Source organism: Ornithodoros turicata, chromosome 5, assembly GCF_037126465.1.
Source record: "Ornithodoros turicata isolate Travis chromosome 5, ASM3712646v1, whole genome shotgun sequence".
In the NCBI taxonomy this organism is placed as follows: Eukaryota; Metazoa; Arthropoda; class Arachnida; order Ixodida; family Argasidae; genus Ornithodoros; species Ornithodoros turicata.
Genome location: NC_088205.1, coordinates 11,500,691 through 11,522,263, shown reverse-complemented (window position 1 = coordinate 11,522,263; position 21,573 = coordinate 11,500,691). Strand labels below are relative to the sequence as shown.

Below are 21,573 nucleotides of genomic sequence, written 5' to 3'. Positions count from 1 at the left end.
CCCTCTCACCAAGCTTTGCGAACGTGATTGTGAAATATGTCAGGAGTCAGGAGCAATGTGAATTATGAATACATAGAAAACAGCGCAGAGACGGGACACGAAGAAGCAGAAACAAGTGCACACACAGAGCGCTCTGTGTGTGCACTGTGCAGTGCACTGTGTGCAGTGTTTCTTTTCTCAAGTGGTTACTACAGTGTGCGGCACGTTGTACTAAACTAGCCCGTAACCAGTTCTTACTTTTCACGTCCAAACCACTAACCGACTCCTGTTATAGCACATATCCTCGCAAATGGTTCTGTCCTGGACATGCTATGTCGTGTCAAAGTTTAACCTAATATTCCTTTAGAGAGTGGAACAAAAAATCTAATGAGTTTTCACTTCCGAAGGCCAACGCTCTATTTTCACAAAATTGATGACTAAGAGAAACAGTAACTCCGCAGTAACTATGTCCCGCCTTAAACACGTCTTATACCCTACACTGTTAAAACAGGACTTCACCACATAGCACGCTCATAGCCAGCCATCATTCCGAATAATATCATTCTGTGTCCTGATCTCTACAAAACAGGGGGGAGGTGACAGTCTGGGACAAGATAATGTGTCCCAGATAGGCGCCTCCTCCCATTTTCAACAAATCAATGCGCAGAATGATATCATTGGGTATCATGGTTGGCTATGAGCGTGCGTGGTAAAGTTCTGTTTTAACAGTGTACCCACACGGCAAACTTAATGTATTAAACAGAATGTCAGTAACATCGCCTACTAACCAACCTTCATCTTGAATGGCATCGTTGTCGCCCCTGGTTTGTACAGGAAGCGTACGCATTTTGGTTTACCCTTATGTGCTGCATAGCTGTCACAGAAAAGGCGTACGCCTCCCGTTTTCAACAAATCAGGGGAGAGAACGATGTCATTCAAGATGATGGTTGGTTGGGAAGTGGGTGTGACTGCCATCCTGTTTAATGCATTAGGTTTGCCGTGTGCCTACACCGTTAAAGTAGAAGTTCACCACATAGCACGATTCTAACAAACCACCATTCCGATTGATACTATTCTGTCTCATGATTCGTTCAAAAAAATGAAGGTGAAGTGCCCCAGATAGGCGCCTCCTCCCATTTTCAGAAAATAAGGACAGAGAATAATATCATTCAGAATGATAATTGGCTAGGAGCGTGCTATGTGGTGAAGTTCTTGTTTAACAATGTAGGGTATTACTGGTCTATCAAGAATAAACGTTCCACTGCCGCAGACCGACTAAAGCGTGATAAACGACAGGGCAAAATAAACGACACACTACACCAGTGTTGTAATTTCTTTTTAATGAAGACTTAGAGCGGTTGGCAAGTTGGCTCACGTGTTCCTTGACAGACTGTTTTCACGAATCGTAGAATGAATCCAATCCAGAACGTAACTGACGCGCGCGAATACAGATGGTTCGTTGGGCAAAGCGCATAGATCTCTTTGGTCGCCTCCCCACGAGGTTATACCAACTTGAACCCAACTTCCGTCTTCTCTTTGGCAGACCAATGGACCTCCAGAGTCGCCCTGGTGCAATAACGATAGCGTTTTATGAAGAGAAAATTAGGAGGAAATGGAGCTCATCAACCATAAACAAAGGCATGTGTTGATGACAGTGACATAATAATGATGCGCACATACACATGCACAAACATATACACTAAAAAAAAACCGAGCAAAATGGGGAGTAATTGCAGCTTATAGTTTCCTAGACTGAAATTACTCCCCATTGTATAGTTCCCTCATCTCGACATTTACTCCCCAGGACCGCAAACAGTCACTGGTCTTCGCGAATGGTCTTCCGAATGCGATAGTCTTGGTAAATATGTGCTCTTCGTGAACTTGATGGAATAAGGAATAGCTTAGCTAAGTTGGCAATTTTCCACCCGCACGAAGTAAGAGGTTACCGTTAGTAAGAGGTTACGAAGTAGTTAGCGGTTCTTTCTTGACAGATTGTGCCCTATATATGTCACAAGATTTTTATCACTCGACATATCACGGTTGACAGTTTAACACCAAGTATTTTCATTCGTGAACATCCATTATGCATCTTTGACTAGTTCGTGCAGTATAATCCTGAGTCTGTGAAATTCATTTAGTCCCGTGCATTTACTCCCTATAGGGACTACTCTTAGTAGCAAGTCTGATGCGGTTGCAGATTGTGGTAACACGGCGCGGCATTTGGCGGAGAAGAGTATGGCGCAAAGTGGGTTTCTGGGGTAAAGAAGGGAGCGGTTGGCGATATCGTGTCGCCATTGAGACTGCATCCTGCTGACGACTGTGAATCTTGTAACTAGGTATCGGGCATGTGATGCAACCCAGGCATATAACGCAATTTTCTACAAGCTGCCGCCCTCGAAATCCTCTACGTACTAGCCCGTCCGTCGTGTCGTGCCTTCTCCGTAACTCGCTGCTGAAAGCGTCATGACAGATGCTATGACTTACATGACAGGTGCCCTTCCTTCCTTCTTTATAGCCAGCACAGACCATGTCATCAGTAATATTCAGCTGATGTTCTGCGTAAGCCAACGCGCACTCTTCGTTAGTCCAAATGGGTAGGTCTACTTTCTGCAGAATGTCAGGAGTATATCCACCTGAAAGAATGATAGAAGAAAGTGGTCTTTGGGGGAAAATATGTAGTTTCGGCCTTTCTTGAACGATTGCACTCTTTGTACTGATCAAGCTCGATTCCGTTATGCAGCTTTCACGGTATCTACAGAAAGAACTAGCACGCGAGAAAGAAGTTCATATATAATGAAGCGAAGTCATGCGAAAAGTCACAGGGCTCTCCTGTTTGTCGACACTCTCGGCAACTTCCATTCGTAAACAAGGAAAATCTCCAAAAGGAATTCCTCGTACTACATTAGGTGAAATGTGCACGTGACGTTTTGCGTCACAAGCTTAATTATTGTTGTTGTGGTGGTGCTAAGAGCTCGCCGTTGTCGGCCTCACAGAGGTGGGCAACGTCACGACCAACACTCTGGGGGAGTGCGCGTCCAGGGCCGACTTCTAAGGGGACTGCGCCGACGTATGTCTGACAGCAGCTGAGGAAAACCCAGGAAAAACACCAGACAGCAACAGCAACAACGACAATAAATGAGCGACTAGTGATTATAACATCGGGACGCACACTTTAGTTACGTGGAGTGGTGCATAGGGTAATGTGGGGGGCGGGGAATTTATTGGCAGGAAAAAAGGAAAAGGAAAGATAAAAGGGGTAACGTGGGGCAAGATGAAACACTAGGCAAGACGCGACATTTTGGGTTTCACGCCGCCTGTCGTAGAGAGGCGTTGCTCCATGCGCTTGAAACTTTACTCATATAGGTGGCACTGGATGTCCGCTTTATTGCACATGAGTATTATCAGAATTGGTGTTTGCGTTGAGGAGAAAAAAAATCGGTTACTTGTGCCTGGAATGTAAAGACCAGATTTTCTGTAGTCCTTTTTCTTCTCATCTGTGCAGTAGCGTCTCGCAGGATTAGTCTGTCAATGTAAGTCCACATCTTATTTCTTTATTCATTCATCTAGATATATGCAAAATATAGGCATTCTTGGTTACCCGGTGTTTAATAAAAAGACTAATGAATCCGATTACATGCACCGGGCAAGACGCGATGTAAGTTAAGATTAATGCAATATAAATTTAATGTAATTTAGAAACTGATAAGTCAACTATTAGTTGGCTTTATGCTTGTTCCTCAGATATTTCTTTTTTGCATATTGCCAAGTATTTCCCAGCAAGTTTTTCTGTTTGCTGGGATATTTCCAGCAAAGCAGAAGCGCCCTCAAAAGCGAGCGGCCAGCGGCACGTCAGACTGGCGGTGCCATGTTTGCAAAGGACGGTGGAGGGAAATAGCACCGGGTTCTGTGTGGGTTCGTTGCACATCATGTGGGCTCTGAAGGTGCTTGGATTGCAAAAACTAATTTGTATAGTTCATTACCACCGCGTGTCTCATCTTGCCCCACCCGATGTCTCATCTTGCCCCACCCGATGTCTCGTCTTGACCCCGAGGGCAAGAGGGCAAGAGGAGACAATCTGCATTTTTGAATCTTTTGTTTTGTATTTATTTTAGGACCGGCTACATCCGTTCTGATTTACAGATCAGAAGCCGTAGATCTCTGGGAATGTGCCTATGGCTAGTTTTTTTTTTAACACGAAAAATAAAAATTCTATATTCAATTGCAAATTTTTTTCAGTCAAAATTTTTTCAGCAAATTTCCTGTCTCTTCTTGCCCCACCTATCCCTACTTCTTACTGGAGATCTGTGAGTGTTGAATCTGTTCCACGCGGAATACGAATGTTCTGTAAAATATATGCATGCATGTTATGAGATCCGCTCTCTTTCTTGACTCGCGGGACTTATGCTCTAAACGTTACACCAGTAACTGAAAGTCGTGGCCAGGTGTATGCAGTACTCTCAGCTCGCTGCAAGACTGCAACCGCTGAGACAAATTTACGTAACAGACTCACTTGCTGCCTTCCGCTGCGAGAACAAAACATTGTTTATATTAGGAAGAAAGCTTATATATTCCTTGGGATTAACTTTTCACTCTTCCCATGTACATGGTGTCTTGCTTTTATTTACTTTTGTTTGTTTACTCCGATATTGGCAGCTTATTCGCGATCTTTTGGTACATTGGACCACGAATAAAGCTTTTTGTGCGCGACATTCGTGGCATTTTCTGCCGAGCAGGCCTCCTTTTGGATGTGTGAAAACTTGGTGTCATTCGTCATTTTCTTTCCCCCTCTTCTTCTCAAGAAGGCCGGCAATGCGAAGCGGGCACTCATTGGTCTCCTCAAGTACTTTGTCCAATCATCGCGGGAGACCGTTTGGGGAGACCAATCCGAGGCCCCTCTACATTGTTGCGCTTCTTGAGGAGGAGGGGGAGAGACAAGCAGCAGAAAAAACTGATGTTTCTTTCGCTCCCATCCTTCCCTTTTGGGTTGGTGCCAGTGTAGAGACATCTTCATTCGATGGTGAGAAATATTTCTACTTCAGTGTGCCTTTTATGTGTCATAAACGAAAGCCAAAGTCTCATACCATTCGTAACACGACCCCAACCGCTTGTAGTGCACATGGCGCCGGTGTAATCTTCCTCGGGTTCTGGTAGACACACAGGACCGATGTACTCCGTGAAGTTCACCGGTTCTGATAACCGAACCAGACAGTAGTCGTACTCCGCACGCAATTCGTTGTCGGTTAGTACAAATTTGTCATGCATAATAACCTGGAGAAAAGATAAAGAAAGCCCCTTGTGTATCAAACAAGCATTGCAATAACAGAGTGCCGAAAAGTAGATTGAAGACAGCAGTAGTATTCACTGATGGCTGTATTGACGACCGTAGCAAAAGTGCTACTTGTGCCTTCCACATCCCACCAATGAGTGTGGCCTGGCAAGGGAGAACATCGCGTTACCCAATATCCTACACGATCCTACACGACAGCTGAACTCTTGGCTCTCCTACATGGAGCTGCTGCGGTCCAGGGGCGAGAGTTCGCCAGCGCAGTCCTGCTCACAGACTCCAGAAGCGCTCTATGGGACGTGATGAACCCCATGTGTGACAACATCTTAGGGCGAAGCATCGTGCTCTCAGCATAAACAAACCGGAGGCGATATCGTCTTCTAATGGATCCCGTCCCACGTCGGTGTCGGCTGCAACGAAAGACTGGACCAGCTGGGGTGGGGTTCGGGATATGTTTAATAGAGTGAAAGAAAAAAAGGAAATGTCAGCCAGGCTAGCTGGCGTCCTCGGCATACCTTGTTTGCCGCAATATTTTGCAAGCTCTGGACGACACGGACAGGCAAATGGCCGTTCAGCAGCTTGTTGAATTGAGCCACCCTGAGATACGGGACATCATGCACCATCATCGCCCCCTTCTTCCATTCAAAAACCTTCCTCGAAGCATACAGACCATGCTCCATAGGCTCCGCAGTGAGTGTGTGCTCACCAACTCTCAACTAATCAAGATCGCGTCTAGGGCTAACGCCTGCTGTGGCCACTGTAAACAACCTGAATCAATCGAACACATTCTGCGAGAGTGCCGAGCATACCATTCTGCGTGCGAAGCCCATCTCTCTTGCTCCACCTCGGGCACGCTAGCGGACATCCTCTACCGCGCCGGTTCTTCGGCCGAACGTTCCGCTAAAGCAAAAAACCTATTCGCTATCTGCAGAAAGCAGGCCTTCCTCAACGACCCACCTAATACTTTGCTCACGCCGACTAACCCTGCACTCTCACCGCATCTCCAACCTTCATCTTTCTCTATCCTCCATCCGTCCGACCTTCTTTCTTTTTGTTTTGTGTTATCTCTCTCTCTCTCTCTCTCTCTCTTTTTTTTTTGCTATATTAGTGACGTCATGTCTGTGTGGCCAACAACGGCGAGCCGATCCGGCGATTACCCCCCCCCCCCCCACCGCGTACACGGGTTCGAATCCCGGTGCCGGCTGTACTGTCTGCGGTTTTTCCTGCGGTTTTTCAGACATATGTCGGCACAGTTCCTTTAGAAGTCGGCCCAGGGTCGGCCCACATTCCCAAGGGCGTCAGTCGTGACGTTGCCGACATGTGTAAGGCCGACAACGGCGACCCCTTTCACCATCATCATCAGCACCACCACCACCACGAGCATCATGTTTTCCTATCGTGTTATGTGTATTCTGTTTAATTAGAAAAAAACAAAACAAAAAAAAACATTATTCATGCTTACACTAGTACCCTGCCTGCATTCGTCTCACGGACGCCCCTGAAATGTTTGGCCGGTTCGGTTGCTGTTCTTCAACAGACACTGCAGCTTTTCTACCCGTAATATAGCTTAGAAGAAGGCAGACCTCAGTAGTCGAGTGCATTGAATGAATAATAAGCGAGACGCGTCCATGTCCGCCTTCCACTTCCGCTTGTTATGCGAAGTAGACAGCATGGTTACATAAAGTGAACAGAACGTTAGATATCCAGTGCTGGTTAAAATTATGCCGTACAATATTTGTTGGAGCTATCGTTACCGTAACTGTTTCGTTCAAAAACGTCTATTACAATGACGTTCATATCTTTTGAATAATTCGTTCGGCATCGAAACAAATCCTATTGTCGCTGTTACGTTTAGACGTTTTGCGTGGCAACAGATTTTTTCTTTTTTTACTCAGGACCAGTTTTTTTTATGCTGAATAGTGGACAAGTTACCATTTATTGTTGATGGGTTTTTAATTTGAGCTGCTGACAGCAGACTAATACGTATATTGAGTCCGTACTCAAAATACAGCATTTTAAACACTTTTTCCGGTATTTTGGTACTCTACTCAATACTTTTTCGCGACAAGTATCTTAATGTATTTAAAATACTTTTGTCGGTATTTGCTACTCAGTACTCAAAATGCTTTCCTTCTACGTCAAGCCATATCCAGCACACTTCCAGCCATGTCGGGAGTTTCAGCTCACTGGAATTTAACCCCCCTCCCCCTCTTATTATTTTTTTTTTTTTTGGGGGGGGGCGGGGAATTCGTGATTTTGTGATTTATCGTCTTGTACAGGCTGGAACAACCCTTGGCCTTGCCTGCCAACGGCCAACTTCGTCAGAAAACCATTCCTATTCATATTGCCATTTGAACCACCAGACGATTAGGTACACGAGAATCCCGGCATTTATGTCCTTAGACACCAAAGCAATAAGTTACATGTATAGCAGATGTTGATGTTGAAATGACTTAATACCCTGACAATGAAAGCCAGAGTCACTCTTCTGCTTTTCTTACATTCTCTTATGGTGCTACGCATATTGACGCTCAATGTACAGGGACTTCGTTCGCGGGCAAAGCAAGTTCAGGTGATACAGTTCGCGCGCCGCATGCGGTGCGATCTGCTTCTGCTACAAGAAACCCACTTTTCTTGTTTCTCCGACGTGCGAAGCTTCGTGGAGACATGCAATGTTCAAGCATTTTTCAGTTTTGGGTCCGCCCACCAAAGCGGGGTTGGCGTTGTCGTGTTCAACAGGGCCTTGCTGCCACATAGTCTCGCACGACATGACACTGATGGGCGGGTACTGAGGTTTGAATTTTTCGTTGGTGCCAAGAAGCTTACACTTGTGAACATTTACGCTCCAGCCCGCGCCGGTGAAACAAACGCCTTCTTTGATAGCCTGCACACAAGTTTCATCCCACCTTCATCGGACGTAATACTAGGCGGGGACTTCAATTGTGTACTGGACTCTGACCGTGATGTTCGTGGGCCTGGTCGAGGGCGGCCAACGTGGAGTGCTCGCGAACTAGGTCGTTTATTGGAGCGCCGTAACCTTGCGGATGTCTGGACGTCTGTACATGGTACTGCATACTCAGCAACTTGGTACCGTGCTGATTCCTCAAGTCGCCTCGACCGGTTTTATGTCCCCGCGCATTTCGGACCATTTATTCTGGACTGCCAGGTGATATCCCCAAATCAATTTGGTATCCGTGTGAGTGACCACAGCGCGGTTCTGCTGTCTATAAACACGACGTCCTTTCAAACTGGCCAGGTAGTGCGCTGGAGGTTGGACACAGCTCTGCTTCACGATGATGCTGTTGTGGCGGAGGCCAGATCCAGGATAGCAGAGTACGTCTCAACGTCTGTTCCTTCTCCAACGGCTTGGGAGGCTTTCAAGGGTTGGGCACGTACCCTTTTCCAATCGTTAGGTCAACAGCGTGCTCGGGACCGAAGTGCGCAGCTGAAGCGGCTTTCTGCAAAGATTAACATTGTGCGTAGGGGGGCTCATTTGACGCCGCTAATGCAGGAATACCTGGAGTCCCTTCGTGAGCGCTATCGTCTCCTCCTTCGGTCGCCTCCAGGCGCCGCGCGAAGAGCCCACCTCAGAGCGCAAGGTCTTGCCGGGCCCGGCGTAGTGCAGTATCTCCAAAGTACTCGCCAATCCCAGAGCAGCCAGTGTCCTCCGCACTCCTTACGCCGTCGTGATGGATCCTTAGCAGAAGATCCGGATGAAGTCATACGTGGCTTTGAGGAGTTCTTTCGAAATCTCTACACAAGCTGTCCAGTGGACGTTGCCGGTACAGATTCCTTTCTTGATGGACTGCTGACGCTTTCCGATGTGGACCGGGTCTCTCTCGAGCTGCCGTTGACTATTGAGGAGCTCGACACCGCGGTGACCACTGCAGCTTCTGGAACAAGTCCCGGCCCTGATGGCCTGCCGGTCGAGTTTTACGTTACGTTCTGGCCTCTTCTCAGACGGTTCTTTCTTGGCGTTCTTCAGACGAGCCTAAGCGGAGAGTCCTTCCCAGAGTCGTTTGGGTTTGGACATATAATTGTTTTGCCCAAGAATAGTGGTGACCATGCTGACCCAGAAAATTGGCGGCCCATTACTCTCCTGAACTGTGACTATAAGTTCCTGACCGCGATATTGGCCAAGCGAATCCAGAGTGTCTTGCCATCCGTCATACATCCTTCACAAACGTGCTGTGTGCCAGGTAGGAGTATGTATGACACTCTTTCTGGTTTGCGCGACATTCTGCGTTATGCTACGGCTACGTCTGTGTCATCGCGGGGCTGCTTGTTATCACTCGACCAGGCGAAAGCTTTTGATCGTGTCGAGCATGCGTACATGCTCGCTGTGCTTCAGGCGTACGGGTTTCCGTCATGGATCTGTGGTGTCATTAGACGACTATACAACCACCACCGTAGCCGCATCTTCATGCTGCACCGCTTCTCTGATGAGTTCACCGTAACCAGAGGTGTCCGACAGGGCTGCCCTCTTTCTCCCGCCTTGTTTACACTGGTTATTGACCCTCTTCTATGGGCCATCGATACAGACGCGCACATTCGCGGCATCCCGCTTCCAATCTCTGGAACGTGGAAGGTGGCTGCTTACGCAGATGACGTTACGGTCCTACTGCGTGATGCTGGTTCGGTTGATGAGGTCCTACGCGTCTATGATGCATATGCAGTCATCTCGGGAGGGTTACTCAACTATCGGAAGACCAAGCTGATGCCTCTCGGAGATTGGGCTTCCTATTCGTTACTGCCCTTCTCATGCGCTACATCCCTTAAAATATTAGGTGTTGTGTTCGATCGTCACGGTCCTACGACCTCAAACTGGACGACTGCACTGCAAGATCTCTGCTCCAGGTGTAAAGCTTCTGATGCATACGCGCTGTCCTATCTAGAGCGTGCATATCTGGCTCGGAGTGTCTTCTGTGGCCGGTTGTGGCATCTGAGCCACGTTATAGTTGCGCCTCATTCCGTAGTCATACCTGCTCATACTGCCCTTCTGTCCTTCCTTTGGAGGAAGCGGCGAGGTAGGCCACTAGCTCGTACTCTGCTATGTTTTCCTCTGTCTCAGGGTGGACTGGCCCTACCTGACATAAGCCTGATGAGCAAAGGGATTGCCATGAACACCGTCCTACGGGTACTTCGTGGGGAGCCATCGCCAACGCAAGTGCTCCTAAAGTACTGGATGGGTCCATTAGCGCGAGACCTTTTGCCAGAGGCATATGATCCATCATTCCCAGCGGCGCGATCTCCGCAGCGTTTCCATGCTACTGTTCATGCTTATCATCGTAAACTGGAGTCTCTCTCTGTGTCCGTGAGTGCCCCATCACGAATGTCCCAAGCAGTTTTATGGAGCGAAGTGCAGGTCAGCGCAAACTGGATTGGACGCCTTCAGCAGGTTAGAACAGTTCCATGGGCGTCAGCCATAGGTTCGTGGCTCCCTGCTCCCTTGCGTGACGTGGTGTGGAACTTTGCATGGGGCATCTATCCCACGCGGGACCGCCTTCAGACATGGCACTTGACCCCGACGGACAATTGCCCGTACTGCAATTGTGTCGAGACGAACTACCGCGTGCTTTTTGACTGTCGGATTGCAAGAATTTTTTGGCAATTGGCTCGGCGGCATACGAACATTATATGCCCAGTGCCCTTACATCGTCGACAGTCCTGCCACCGGATTAGCGCACTTTTAACGGCTTGCGGGGCACAGGTTCTGTGGGCAGCGCGCTGCAAAGCTGTGGCACAACGTCTGCGCAACATCCCTGTTTTCCTATTGGTGCGGAAATTGAGAGTTAGCGTAATCGCCATCCTGCAGCAAGACCTCTTCGCGCTGGGGGAGGAAGGCTTCCGGCGTCGATGGCGTGATCACCCTTCCGTTATCATTCAGGATGCGTATGTTAGCATCGTTGGTGCACCTCCATAAATGTATAAAGGCCACCTCATATGTACATAGCCACAGTGACGAATATGGTCGTCATGTGTACATAGTCACAGTTGTGTAGTCATATATGTACAGTCCCATAGTCATGCAACCATATATACATTGTATCTTGTGCATTATAACTCATTCCAACTAGTGTATTAGTGTGTATTAATATTAATAGTATTGTATTGTAGTAGTAGTGTGTAATTAATAATAGTATTAGTACTCGTAGTGTGCTCTATAGTATGAGTCGTATAATAAATTTTCTCAAACAGCAATAAGCTATGTGCCAGAGGTTGAAAGACCCGAACGGACATGCAGGAGAGATTACGAAGTTTTCGGTCAGAACATATTGCTAGGCAGAAAACCGAGACAGGTGTAGCCGATGGAGGTAGGGCTTTCTATTAGCAGCCGGAAAGGATGGAGGCCAAGATCAGAATGAATTGGACGCCATCTCGCGCGATGGTCAGAGCGATGGGGATGATTGCGATCGGTGATCTTCCTCACAATATCAACAAAGTTTACTTGGGTTCACCACAGTTCACCAACCATTACTTGACACCAAGACGATGAAGTTAACTCCTTTCATTTGTAAGGCACCGTTCAGAACACGCGTTTCACTTACTCCTAATACTAAAGTACTCTAAAGAGTATCTTAAAACTTCTTAAAGTATTTAGTACTCAACTCAAATTACTTTCAGATTTGAGTGTTTTGTACTATATCTTAAATACATTTTACGTAAAGTATTTAGTATCTTATTTGAAATACTTTTGCGCAGTATCTTGTACAAGTCTGGCCTGTAGAATACCATTACCTTTTCAAAAGACCTCGCTTCCTGTGTTTCTTCTGAGTGTCGCAAGTTGTGCTTCCCAAATAGTGCCACAAATTCAACATCCGGGTAACTACGTGAAAACATGGTCAGCATAAAATGAGATAGGCACATGTGGCCGCTCAGGACAAATATGTAGACATATATGTATAACTATAGAAAATTTATTACATTAACCTGATTATATGTACAGCGTAGATAACTGCAGGGCACGATGGCGGCGGATGCACTGAATATAATACCTAAGCTGGAAGTCTATATCAGAAGGTTAGGGGATCTGCCGTTCAGGTAATAAGCTTCGGAACTTGCCTGGAACCCACATGTCTACATAGTGTTAAGGGAGTATTATGAAATGAAAAGAATATATTACGAACTGAAACAAAACTATACTTTGCCGCTGTTCTATATAACTACTGAACACAAAGGACGAATTGGAAAAGCATGTCCGATCAGTTGACTGGGATCGCAATAGCAAGTATTGTAGAATAGGCGCTTAACTAAGGTGTTGACGTACAATACAATAGACCTCTGGAAACGTCATCATGATGTCGGTAGACAGACTGAAACTGACACAAAACGGAAGGGGAGGGATGGGTTCCACGAATGGGCACTTATTCGCTGACTCCTATTGAAAGAAACGTAGGACCGAAGGTCGCGTCCCTTTCAGGGACCATCGTAATCCCCTCAAGACCGTGGCTTTCGGGCGCGACCTTGTTCGCCCTCTAGCTTCGAGCGTAGTTCAACTCTACCAAATTGGTGGCGCTGTCGAACGCTATGACGTCACTTGGTTACAAATAGGGAGACGTTTATTGCGAACCACGAGGCAAACGAACATTACACACTCGTGCAACAGTAACTTTGCTCTAAAGAAACAAGGGAAAAGGTGCAGGCTAGCTGGTATAGATCCATGAAGAAGACCCAGAGACACGGACACAGAAGACGACACACGTAGGTTTTCAGGTTGAAAAGAAAGAAGAAAGAGAACCTACGTGTGTCGTCTAATGTGTCCGTGTCTCTCGGTCTTCTTCATGGAACTTTGCTCCTTCGTCATCTTTTCTTTCACCTTCGTTGTTCATATTAATTTTTTCCCTACATTTTCCCTATAATCCCTAACCCTGCTGCTGAGCCCTCGGCTGTACGCTGTTGTGACTTGAGATATCGCCATATTGAGCTTCCCGGGGTACGCGAGCGGACATCTTCCCGAGGACCACTGGAATCTTTCCACTCCCTAATGAAAAGGGAAAACGAGGACGGCTTCCCGGAATCCTTCAAGGCTGTAACCTCATTCCCACTACGCGCTGGCTATTTAAGCAGCCACCTGCAACCTACGGGTTGTCTCTGTCTGTACAATCATGTAAATATGTACACGTCGTCTCTCTCTCAACCGGCCTCTGCCTCGATTTGTCTACCGTGTGGGGATCTGGCCACCTACCTCCTCAGCGGCTCGCAACAACGCGTTCCGGAGTACAGGACGCCACAGCTGAGGAACCAGCATCTCCATATTTTTCACATATATGTACATGCATGCATGAATACATACATACATACATACATACATACATACATACATACACACACTCACACTATGCTTATTTTAAAAGTGAACTTCGTTATACGTACAGTCTACAGCAATGTGCAGCTGTCAGGATCCAGTTCTCATTTACAACAGATGCACCACAGCCGTTTTCCCCCCTGACCGTTAGAGACACTTGCCAAGGAAACTCATGAGGCAAAGCGTCCGTGCCCCCAATGATACGTGAACTGCCGTCACTGTCCCTTCTGTGACCACATTCTGCAACGAAATAGCATGGCCCGTAGTGTGACATTTGTAACTGACGCCACATTCCGTCAGTATGGACGAGTTGTTACAAAAACGACAAACGGTCTCTGTGACAATGCGTTTCTACCAAGTGATCTGATTCCTGCGAAATAGGTGCTCTAGCAGTAAAAGGGAAGAAAGAAATAACAAGCAGGATTCACTGAAGGACACACATCCAAACCAACAACAACAACAACAACTTTATTTCGGGATGATTGGTGGGGAGTTTCATCGCCAGGGGCAATACTCTAGGTGGTGCCCTAAGGTGCTCAACGAATGTTACACCCAAGTGGGCCGTAATCAAGGACACACTTACTTGTAGCAAAGGCGCAGTAAATGCTTGCCACAAACAGTAGAACTCCTTTCATCTTCGTGGCGTGACGGAGGATAAGAGGAATAATTGTGTTATCTTGCGTGTGGATTAAATACCTTTACACGGAACGGTACAATCGGCGTACATTGACCACAAGGGCAAACTCTCTGTCAGCAGTATCAGCGATCCAAAGAAAGCCTGCGCAGGTGTTACGCGCGTCAAAGTCTACCGCGGTACACGAAGAACGAGTAATATTATACGTGTCCACATCCGTCTACACATATACGGTGCGGAGTCAACACCGCCACGTCCAACTAAGGTCCATGTACTTCACTAAAAGCGATGGAAACCGAATGATCACTGCACTCAGGCATGTAATATGCAATACCCTTTGGCTAACTGGGACTTTCGCCTTTGTACAAGGTTAACCCTGGACATAATTGAAATCCCTAAAGACAAAGACACGGACAGGGTTCATGTATATAGCAACCCGATTATATTCCAACACTCAACACTAAGCCAAAGTTGCTTCGGATAACCTCTGTCCCTCTTTCTCTTGTATAGGCTACAGCTGAGTGTTCCGTACATACTCTGGCATAAACTCGGAGAGTACGATCTCTCCATCGGCAGCCAGTGTGGGGTAGTAAAAGACTGAGAACACATACTCCTAGAATATTCTAAGTCACCGAGTGTTACACCGACTGTTGTGGTGCCCTCATGGCGATCGTGTCCTCATGGCGGAGAAGGAAAAAAAAAAGAACAAGTCGGTTCGACTGTTCGGCAGTCCAGCAGCAAACGGCTGCATTGCAAACACTGGAGTGTCACTGCGTCTGGAGTCACTGCGCGACTTAAACGCATTCGGTCAGTCGATGCAACTACCGTACGTGCGCTGGATGCGTTTTTCCAGGGTGATTCTTCCTATACTCTTCCTCCTTCTACTCCCCCGTCAAGATTCCCCCGCAACTCCCATAGAGTGTTCCTGAAGGCATCTGTAGGACTATGATAGTCCCACATACATGCCTGTGGGTCCCACACAAGCTCCTACATGACACTCCCTAGGACCCGAAAGAGGAGTATGGGGGTTTCTGTAGATCGCATATAGTAGGTTGCTGATTCCACAAGTGTGTAGGAGAGTGTACGTAGTGATATATTGAGGCACATGGAACGATTATTTTTCAGCTATGTTTTACGCGGCACTATGGTCGTGATCAAGACCAGCCCTTTCTTCGTTGCACAGGCATCCCAGTTCCGTTTTGCCCACGCTCCTACAGGTGACCTACAGAGGCTCGCACATTTGCGACTCATACACAGGGTGTCCCAGAAAACATGTTATTGAATTAGGATAAAAAAAAAGAACTACGCCACCTAGAACCATACCGTCACGGCGTTTGTTCTTACTAGGTTTTTGCCAACTCCTGATGTGAATGTCATGTATCGTAAGTTTAATTATGTAAATATTTGCGAACTGAACAAAGAAATTTGCCAAGTAACGGTCACTTTTTTACCCAACCAATATGAAGAGCGTGCCGAATTCACCCAAGTTCACTACAATTGACAGTGATATTTGCGACCTATCCCATCGGAAAAAATAGCAGAACATCATGCTTTTCGTAGCACCGGACCATAGCGCGCAACGACTTTTTGAGCGCACTCGCTCTCAGTCCGACAACAGGAGGTTCCAAACCCAGCCCACAGAGTGATAGTAGAAAAAGTGACAGTTCGTGCAATTGGGAGAGGGAAAGTGCGATCCCAGCGAAAGTCGGACGCGATAAGCCATACTTGTGTTATCTCTTTCTGCGATGCAGGTGTGGGATGGTTTTCCAACCTCCTTTCGTGGGACTGACAAGGATAGCGCTGAAACATTTGTCGCGCGCTAGCTCTGTAGAGCATGATGTTCGGCTATTTTTTTCTGATGGGATAGCCCCTGAATATCCCTGTCAATTATCATTAATCTGAGTAAATTAGACACGCTCTTCACATTGGTGGGGTAAAAAAGTGATCTTTACTTGGCAAATTTCCGACTTCAGTTCGCAAAAATATACATAACTAAACCTACGTTACACGACATTCACATCAGGACGTGGCAAAAACCTAGTAAGATCAAATGCCGTTAACCGCATGATTCTAGGTGGTTTAGTTTTTTTTTAAATAATAATTCAATGACACGTTTTTTCGGACACCCTGTATGTGCGACTGTATGAAAGTTGGCTGTGTGAAATATTCGCTGACAATAGGCATTTATGATTGTCATATAAAGTTAACAGCTTAATAAAAGAAATATTTATTTTATTACTTCTGCTTTTTATTCGCTTTTTTTAAAATTCAATCAACCGTCTAGCGCGCACAGTTCACTCCAGCGCAGGGGCGACTTACGTCCCCACTTTTTTCTTCTCAATTAATGACTCTGGAAGATACATTGTTTGAAAGTTGGTTAGGACTCGAGCCTCAACAAGATTGAAATGTCCCTAGCGGCATACACGTGCATACCGCGATTTCCTTCTTTCAAACTTCAAAAACAAAAATAGGCGGTCGGATTTTTTTTTTTTTTTGGGTGGGGTGGGGGGGGGGATATGTTTAATGCTGATGAGAAAAAGGAAAGTTTTCATTAGGGAATGAGTATGTACTTTCGACTCTTGTCCTGTCCTCAACGACATGGGTGCAGTGACTACCATAAATCGTAATATATGACAGTCACTGCAGTCAATTTATGGTAATCAGCCGACCTTGCTACCAGGTTTCGCTCACGCTTTTATTCGTTACAACATCATTGGCGTCAGTCCTCGAAGCCTGAAAAAACGAAGAACAGGCGTATACCACATATCCTAGGTACGAGGGGTGTTCAAGTCAAACCGGGACTTTTCATTTTTCGCAAAAGTAAAATGAATTTACAGACGAGAAATCAGTTTTATCTGTCAACGTAATCTCCAGCTGCACTAATGCACTTGTCCCAGCGTTTCACGAGGGCTTGGATGCAAGCAGCGTAGAAATCCTTACCGTAGCAGGCATATCCGTAGCAGGCTTATCCGTAGCAGGCATGATCGGACCGTATTCTTGACCTCGTCGTCGCAACTGAAGTGGCAGCCCCCAAGGAACGCCATCAGTGGCCCGAAGAGATGGAAATCCCTTGGGGAAATCCCTGAAAGGGGGATGTGGCAGCAACTCCCAGCCAAGTTACTGTAAGGTCCGTGTCGTCAGATGCGCGGTAAGCAAGCGTGCATTGTCCTGTAGGAGGAGGACTCCTTTGGTGATGAGGCCCAGCTGCTTTTGCTTCAGCGCCTTAGGCGGCAACCGCGTGGAGCAGTTTTGCCAACTGAATGGCAGCAGAACTTGAAAGGAACGGTGACCTACTAAGCGAACAATAGACGACGGACCGATGAGCCAGTTTCTGCCAAGGATAGATATTTAGCCTGAGGAAAGGAAGTGACACCACCCGACGGAACCCTGTGCGCCAATGAAAACACGCTTCACAGGAAATGCCACAAGCACGTGACAAAGTCACCTATGACCTGTGACCGCTTTATTATTATTTTTTCCTTCGGGCTTTGACCTCTTCGCCCTGCCTCCTAGAAGGACACGCAGACACGTCGTGTAAACTTCAACGAGGCCACCCTTTTGGAACGTCAAACTTCTCCAGTATAAGGACATCAAATTAAAATATATCGTTTGGCAGGAGGTGGCAAGGTGTGTGCAAGGCGAAGGTGACTAAATGAAACATCAAAATATTATTTGTGGCACATGGCAAATCGGAAATGTGTAAGGAGATAACGGTAACAAAAATGCAGTTTGATATTTCTTTAGTGAGCATTGCTAGTAGTTCGCTCATACTCGTAAGTAGTTCGAAACACTCATAAGCCAACATTCTCTTCATATCTCAAAATTTTTTGTGAACACCTGATTTCTAGATATTATTAGCACCGTACTTTTTCAAGAACCGCTAAAATATCATTTATGTTACTAAACAGTGCGTACAGCAGTTTACTACAATAAGCATTGCCACATCGCGTGCAACAAGCGGGGTAAACGCGAGGCCGACGCTTCACCATGACAGCCTCAACGTGGACATTCTGCTCCATGCGGTTGCATAGCTTCGATACCGTTCCGTTCACGCTGAGTTTGCACTCCGTTGGCCCGATTCAGTTGGCAAAAGTTGCTCCGGTTGCCGCCTTATGTACATCCCTGACAACCTAGCAGTAATATGCACCATTGATGGTGGTACCAGTGGGCACAAAATCAACATGAACAATTCCAGCCTTGTCCCAGAAAAACGTGGCCATGACCTTACTCGCAGACAGGGTGCTTCGGAACTTCGTGGGAGCTGGCGAGCCCGGATGCTTGTACTCTTGTGATGCGCGTTTAGATTCAGGAGATGTAGTCCTGCGCCCACGCTTTATTGCACGTGATGATCCGATCAAGGAACGGCTGTCCTTCAGTGTCGAAACGGTGCCTTAGCTCTTGGGAGATTTCCAGTCGTGTCTGCCGGTCAAACACGGAGAGCTGCCTCGGGACCCAACGGGCACTAACTTTCTGGAGGAACTGGAGGTGTTCATGAATGACAGTATTCAGCGTTCCCACAGAAAGGTCCGTCTTTCGAGCCAATTCGAGACATGTTATCCGCGGTCCTTGAGGATCAGGTGCTCCACAAGTTGGACGTTCTCAGGAACTCTGACACTGGGCTCTGAGCCGCCCCGGCCGGGATCGGCCTGCACTGATCCCTCGGAACCGTTTGCACCACTCAAACGCTTTGCTGCGGCTAAGTGTATCGTGGCCATACTGAGCTTGAAGTCTTCTGTGAATTTCAGATGACTTTACACCTTCATTCACGAGAAACTTCATGACAAGTTGCATTTTTTGTATTGTATGAACAGTTGTATTTTTATGTACGGCCTTTGAAAGTATTTGCAAGATACCAAGTTACTCGCAAACGTATTTAAAATAGTAACTTAAATCTACTGTACTCAAGTTACTGTACCAGTCTGAGCGCGTGTAAGGCTGAAATGAGCATTAGAAGGTAAGGACATTTCAACAATGGGAATGAATGTGGAACTTCGCCCACCTTTCTTCATTAAACAGTCCGAAATACTTCACAGGAAAAGCGTTCATTGCGAACAGCCTCGAGGCATGCTTTCATTTAACGTTTCGTGTGTTTGCCACTTGTTCCGGAGTTGTCCACATCGTCGCTGATAATTATTATCAAGACTCTCATGGACGTCACCAGAACCGAAAATAAAAAAATGCAAGAATGCGTTAGTTAGATCAAAGTGCGTGACAAAGGCTTGCGAGATCCACGAGGTCTACCTTGCATCTTCACAGCGTAACGGAAGAGAAGTTGATGAATCCGCCGAACCTACATATATAGCTTATGTAGCCTTACTTGGAAGGATGGCCAGCATCGTCAGTATCTATGGAGCAACTATGTCCCGTCTTAAACACGTCTTACACCCTTGCCACACGGATCGGCTTCTACGGATCAGTGGCCTTCTGGGAGAACTGTGACCAATTTCGTGGTCGTTTTCCGTTTTGTGTGTTTGTTTGTTTTGCTTTTGTTTGTTTACCTTTCGTTTGTCTTCCTTTTGTTTGTTTTTCTTTTCGTTTGGTTTTGTTTTTCTTTGTTTTCTTTTTATTTGTTTCTCTTCTTATTTGTTTTTTTTTTGTATTTGTCCTTCCCTTCCTCTGTTTCTTTCTGTTCTTTCCTATAGCAAGCCGCCGTAACGGTGGCTAACCTTTTCCTGGTGTTTTTTTTAATATAATAACCGTACCCCCCCCCCCTTACCACACGGCAAACTTAACGCATTAAACGGGGAGTGGGGATAGGTTTAATAGAGTGACAGAAAAAACAAAGAAGAAAAGAAGAAAAAGGAAATATCAGCCAGGCTATTGCGTGCTTGCTATTTCGAAAAAAGAGAAATAAAGAAAAAGATGAGGGATGGCAGTAACATCACCTGCTAGCCAACCATCATCTTGAATGACATCCTTCTCTCCCCTGATTTGTTGAAAACAGGAAGCGTACGCATTTTCCGTTACCAATATGTGCTACGTAACTGTCACCGAAAAGGCGTACGCCTCCTGTTTTCAACAAATCAGGGGAGAGAACGATGTCATTCATGATGATGGTTGGTTACGAGGTGAAGTTACTGCCACTTCGTTTAATGCATTAGGTTTGCCGTGTGCCTATCCACTGTTAAAATAGAGGGGGGGGGGGGGGTAATGGCAGGATAGGCTCGCCGTTGTTGGCCACACAAAAGTGGGCGTCGTCACGACTATAGAAAAATAAATATAGAAAAAGAACGCAAAGCAAAAACAAAACACAAAGGAAGGACGGACGGATGGAGGATAGAGGAGGTTGAAGGATGGGGATGCGGCGAGGTGCACGAGTTCATCGGGGAGAGTATAGAGTATTAGATGGGTCGATGAGCAAGGAATGTCTTCAGCAGGAAGAGAAAATGAGGTTTCTTGCTTGGGCGGAGCGTTCGACGGAAGAACCAGCGGGGTAGAGGATGTCCGCTAGCGTGTCCGAGGTGAAGCGAGGGAGATGGGCTTTGCGCGCAGAATGGTATGCTCGGCAGTCTCGCAGGATGTGTTCGATTGTTTCGGGTTGTTGACAGTGGCCACAGCTGGCGTCTCCCCTAGAGCCTATCTTGAACAGCTGAGAGTTGGTGAATGCACACCCAGAGCCTATGGAGCATGGTCTGTATGCTTCGAGGAAGATTTTTCATGGGAAGAGGGGGGCGAATAGAAGTTCACCACATAGCACGCTCCTAGCCAACCATGTTATTATGTGTCATGATTCGTTCAAAACAGGGGGAGGAGCCTATCTGGGACATGAATAATGTGTCCGAGGTAGGCGCCTCTTCCCATTTTCAGCAAATAAGGACACAGAATTATATAATTCGGAATGACGGTTGGCTAGGAGCGTGCTACGTTGTGAAGTTCTGTTTTACAGTGTAGGGTGTTACTGGTCTATCAAACAATAACGTTCCAGTGCCGCAGACGGATTAAAGCGTGATAAACGACAGCGTAAAATCAACGGCACACAGCTGCAGTGCTTTGGAATTTCTTTTTATTGAAGACTTAGAGCGGTTGGCAAGTTGTTGATTCACGTGTTCCTTCACAGGCTGTTTTCACGGATCGTAGAATGAATCCAATCCAGAACATAACTGACGCGCGCAAATACAGATGGTTCGTTGGGCAAAGCGCATAGATCTCTTCCATCGCCTCCCCACGAGGTTATACCAACTTGAACCCAGCTTCCATCATCTCTTTCGCAAACCAATGGACCTCCAGAGTCACCCTGGTGGAATAATGATAACGTTTTATGAAATGAAGACAGGGGGAATGGAGCTCATCAACCATAAACAAAGGCATATGCGCACATACACACGCGCACACATATACACTGTGAGAAGAAAAGAGTAAAATGGGGATTAA

General features: G+C 46.6%; 1 protein-coding gene across 1 annotated transcript; it reads right to left on the bottom strand.

Moving 5' to 3' along the window:
- Nucleotides 1-1,302: 1,302 nt before the first annotated feature.
- On the bottom strand, nt 1,303-14,297 carry LOC135394019 (chymotrypsinogen B-like). Its single transcript, XM_064624441.1, has 6 exons — nt 14,152-14,297; nt 13,637-13,808; nt 12,002-12,089; nt 5,061-5,247; nt 2,464-2,612; nt 1,303-1,545 (listed from the first exon to the last, which is right to left on the bottom strand). Exons 1-6 carry the CDS (start codon nt 14,201-14,203, stop codon nt 1,351-1,353), a joined length of 843 nt encoding a protein of 280 aa, XP_064480511.1. The 5' UTR covers nt 14,204-14,297; the 3' UTR covers nt 1,303-1,350.
- Between the last annotated feature and the right edge of the window lie 7,276 nt (nt 14,298-21,573).

What these genes read in the sequence shown, in the direction of transcription:
- LOC135394019 (XM_064624441.1), bottom strand. Translation starts at nt 14,203, where the DNA reads ATGAAAGGAGTTCTACTGTTTGTGGCAAGCATTTACTGCGCCTTTGCT. An exon ending in TTACTGCGCCTTTGCTACAA is followed by an intron (nt 13,809 to 14,151) that starts GTAAGTGTGTCC and finishes ATTTCGTTGCAG; the next exon opens with AATGTGGTCACAGAAGGGAC. An exon ending in AAGCGAGGTCTTTTGAAAAG is followed by an intron (nt 5,248 to 12,001) that starts GTAATGGTATTC and finishes TCTTTTCTCCAG; the next exon opens with GTTATTATGCATGACAAATT.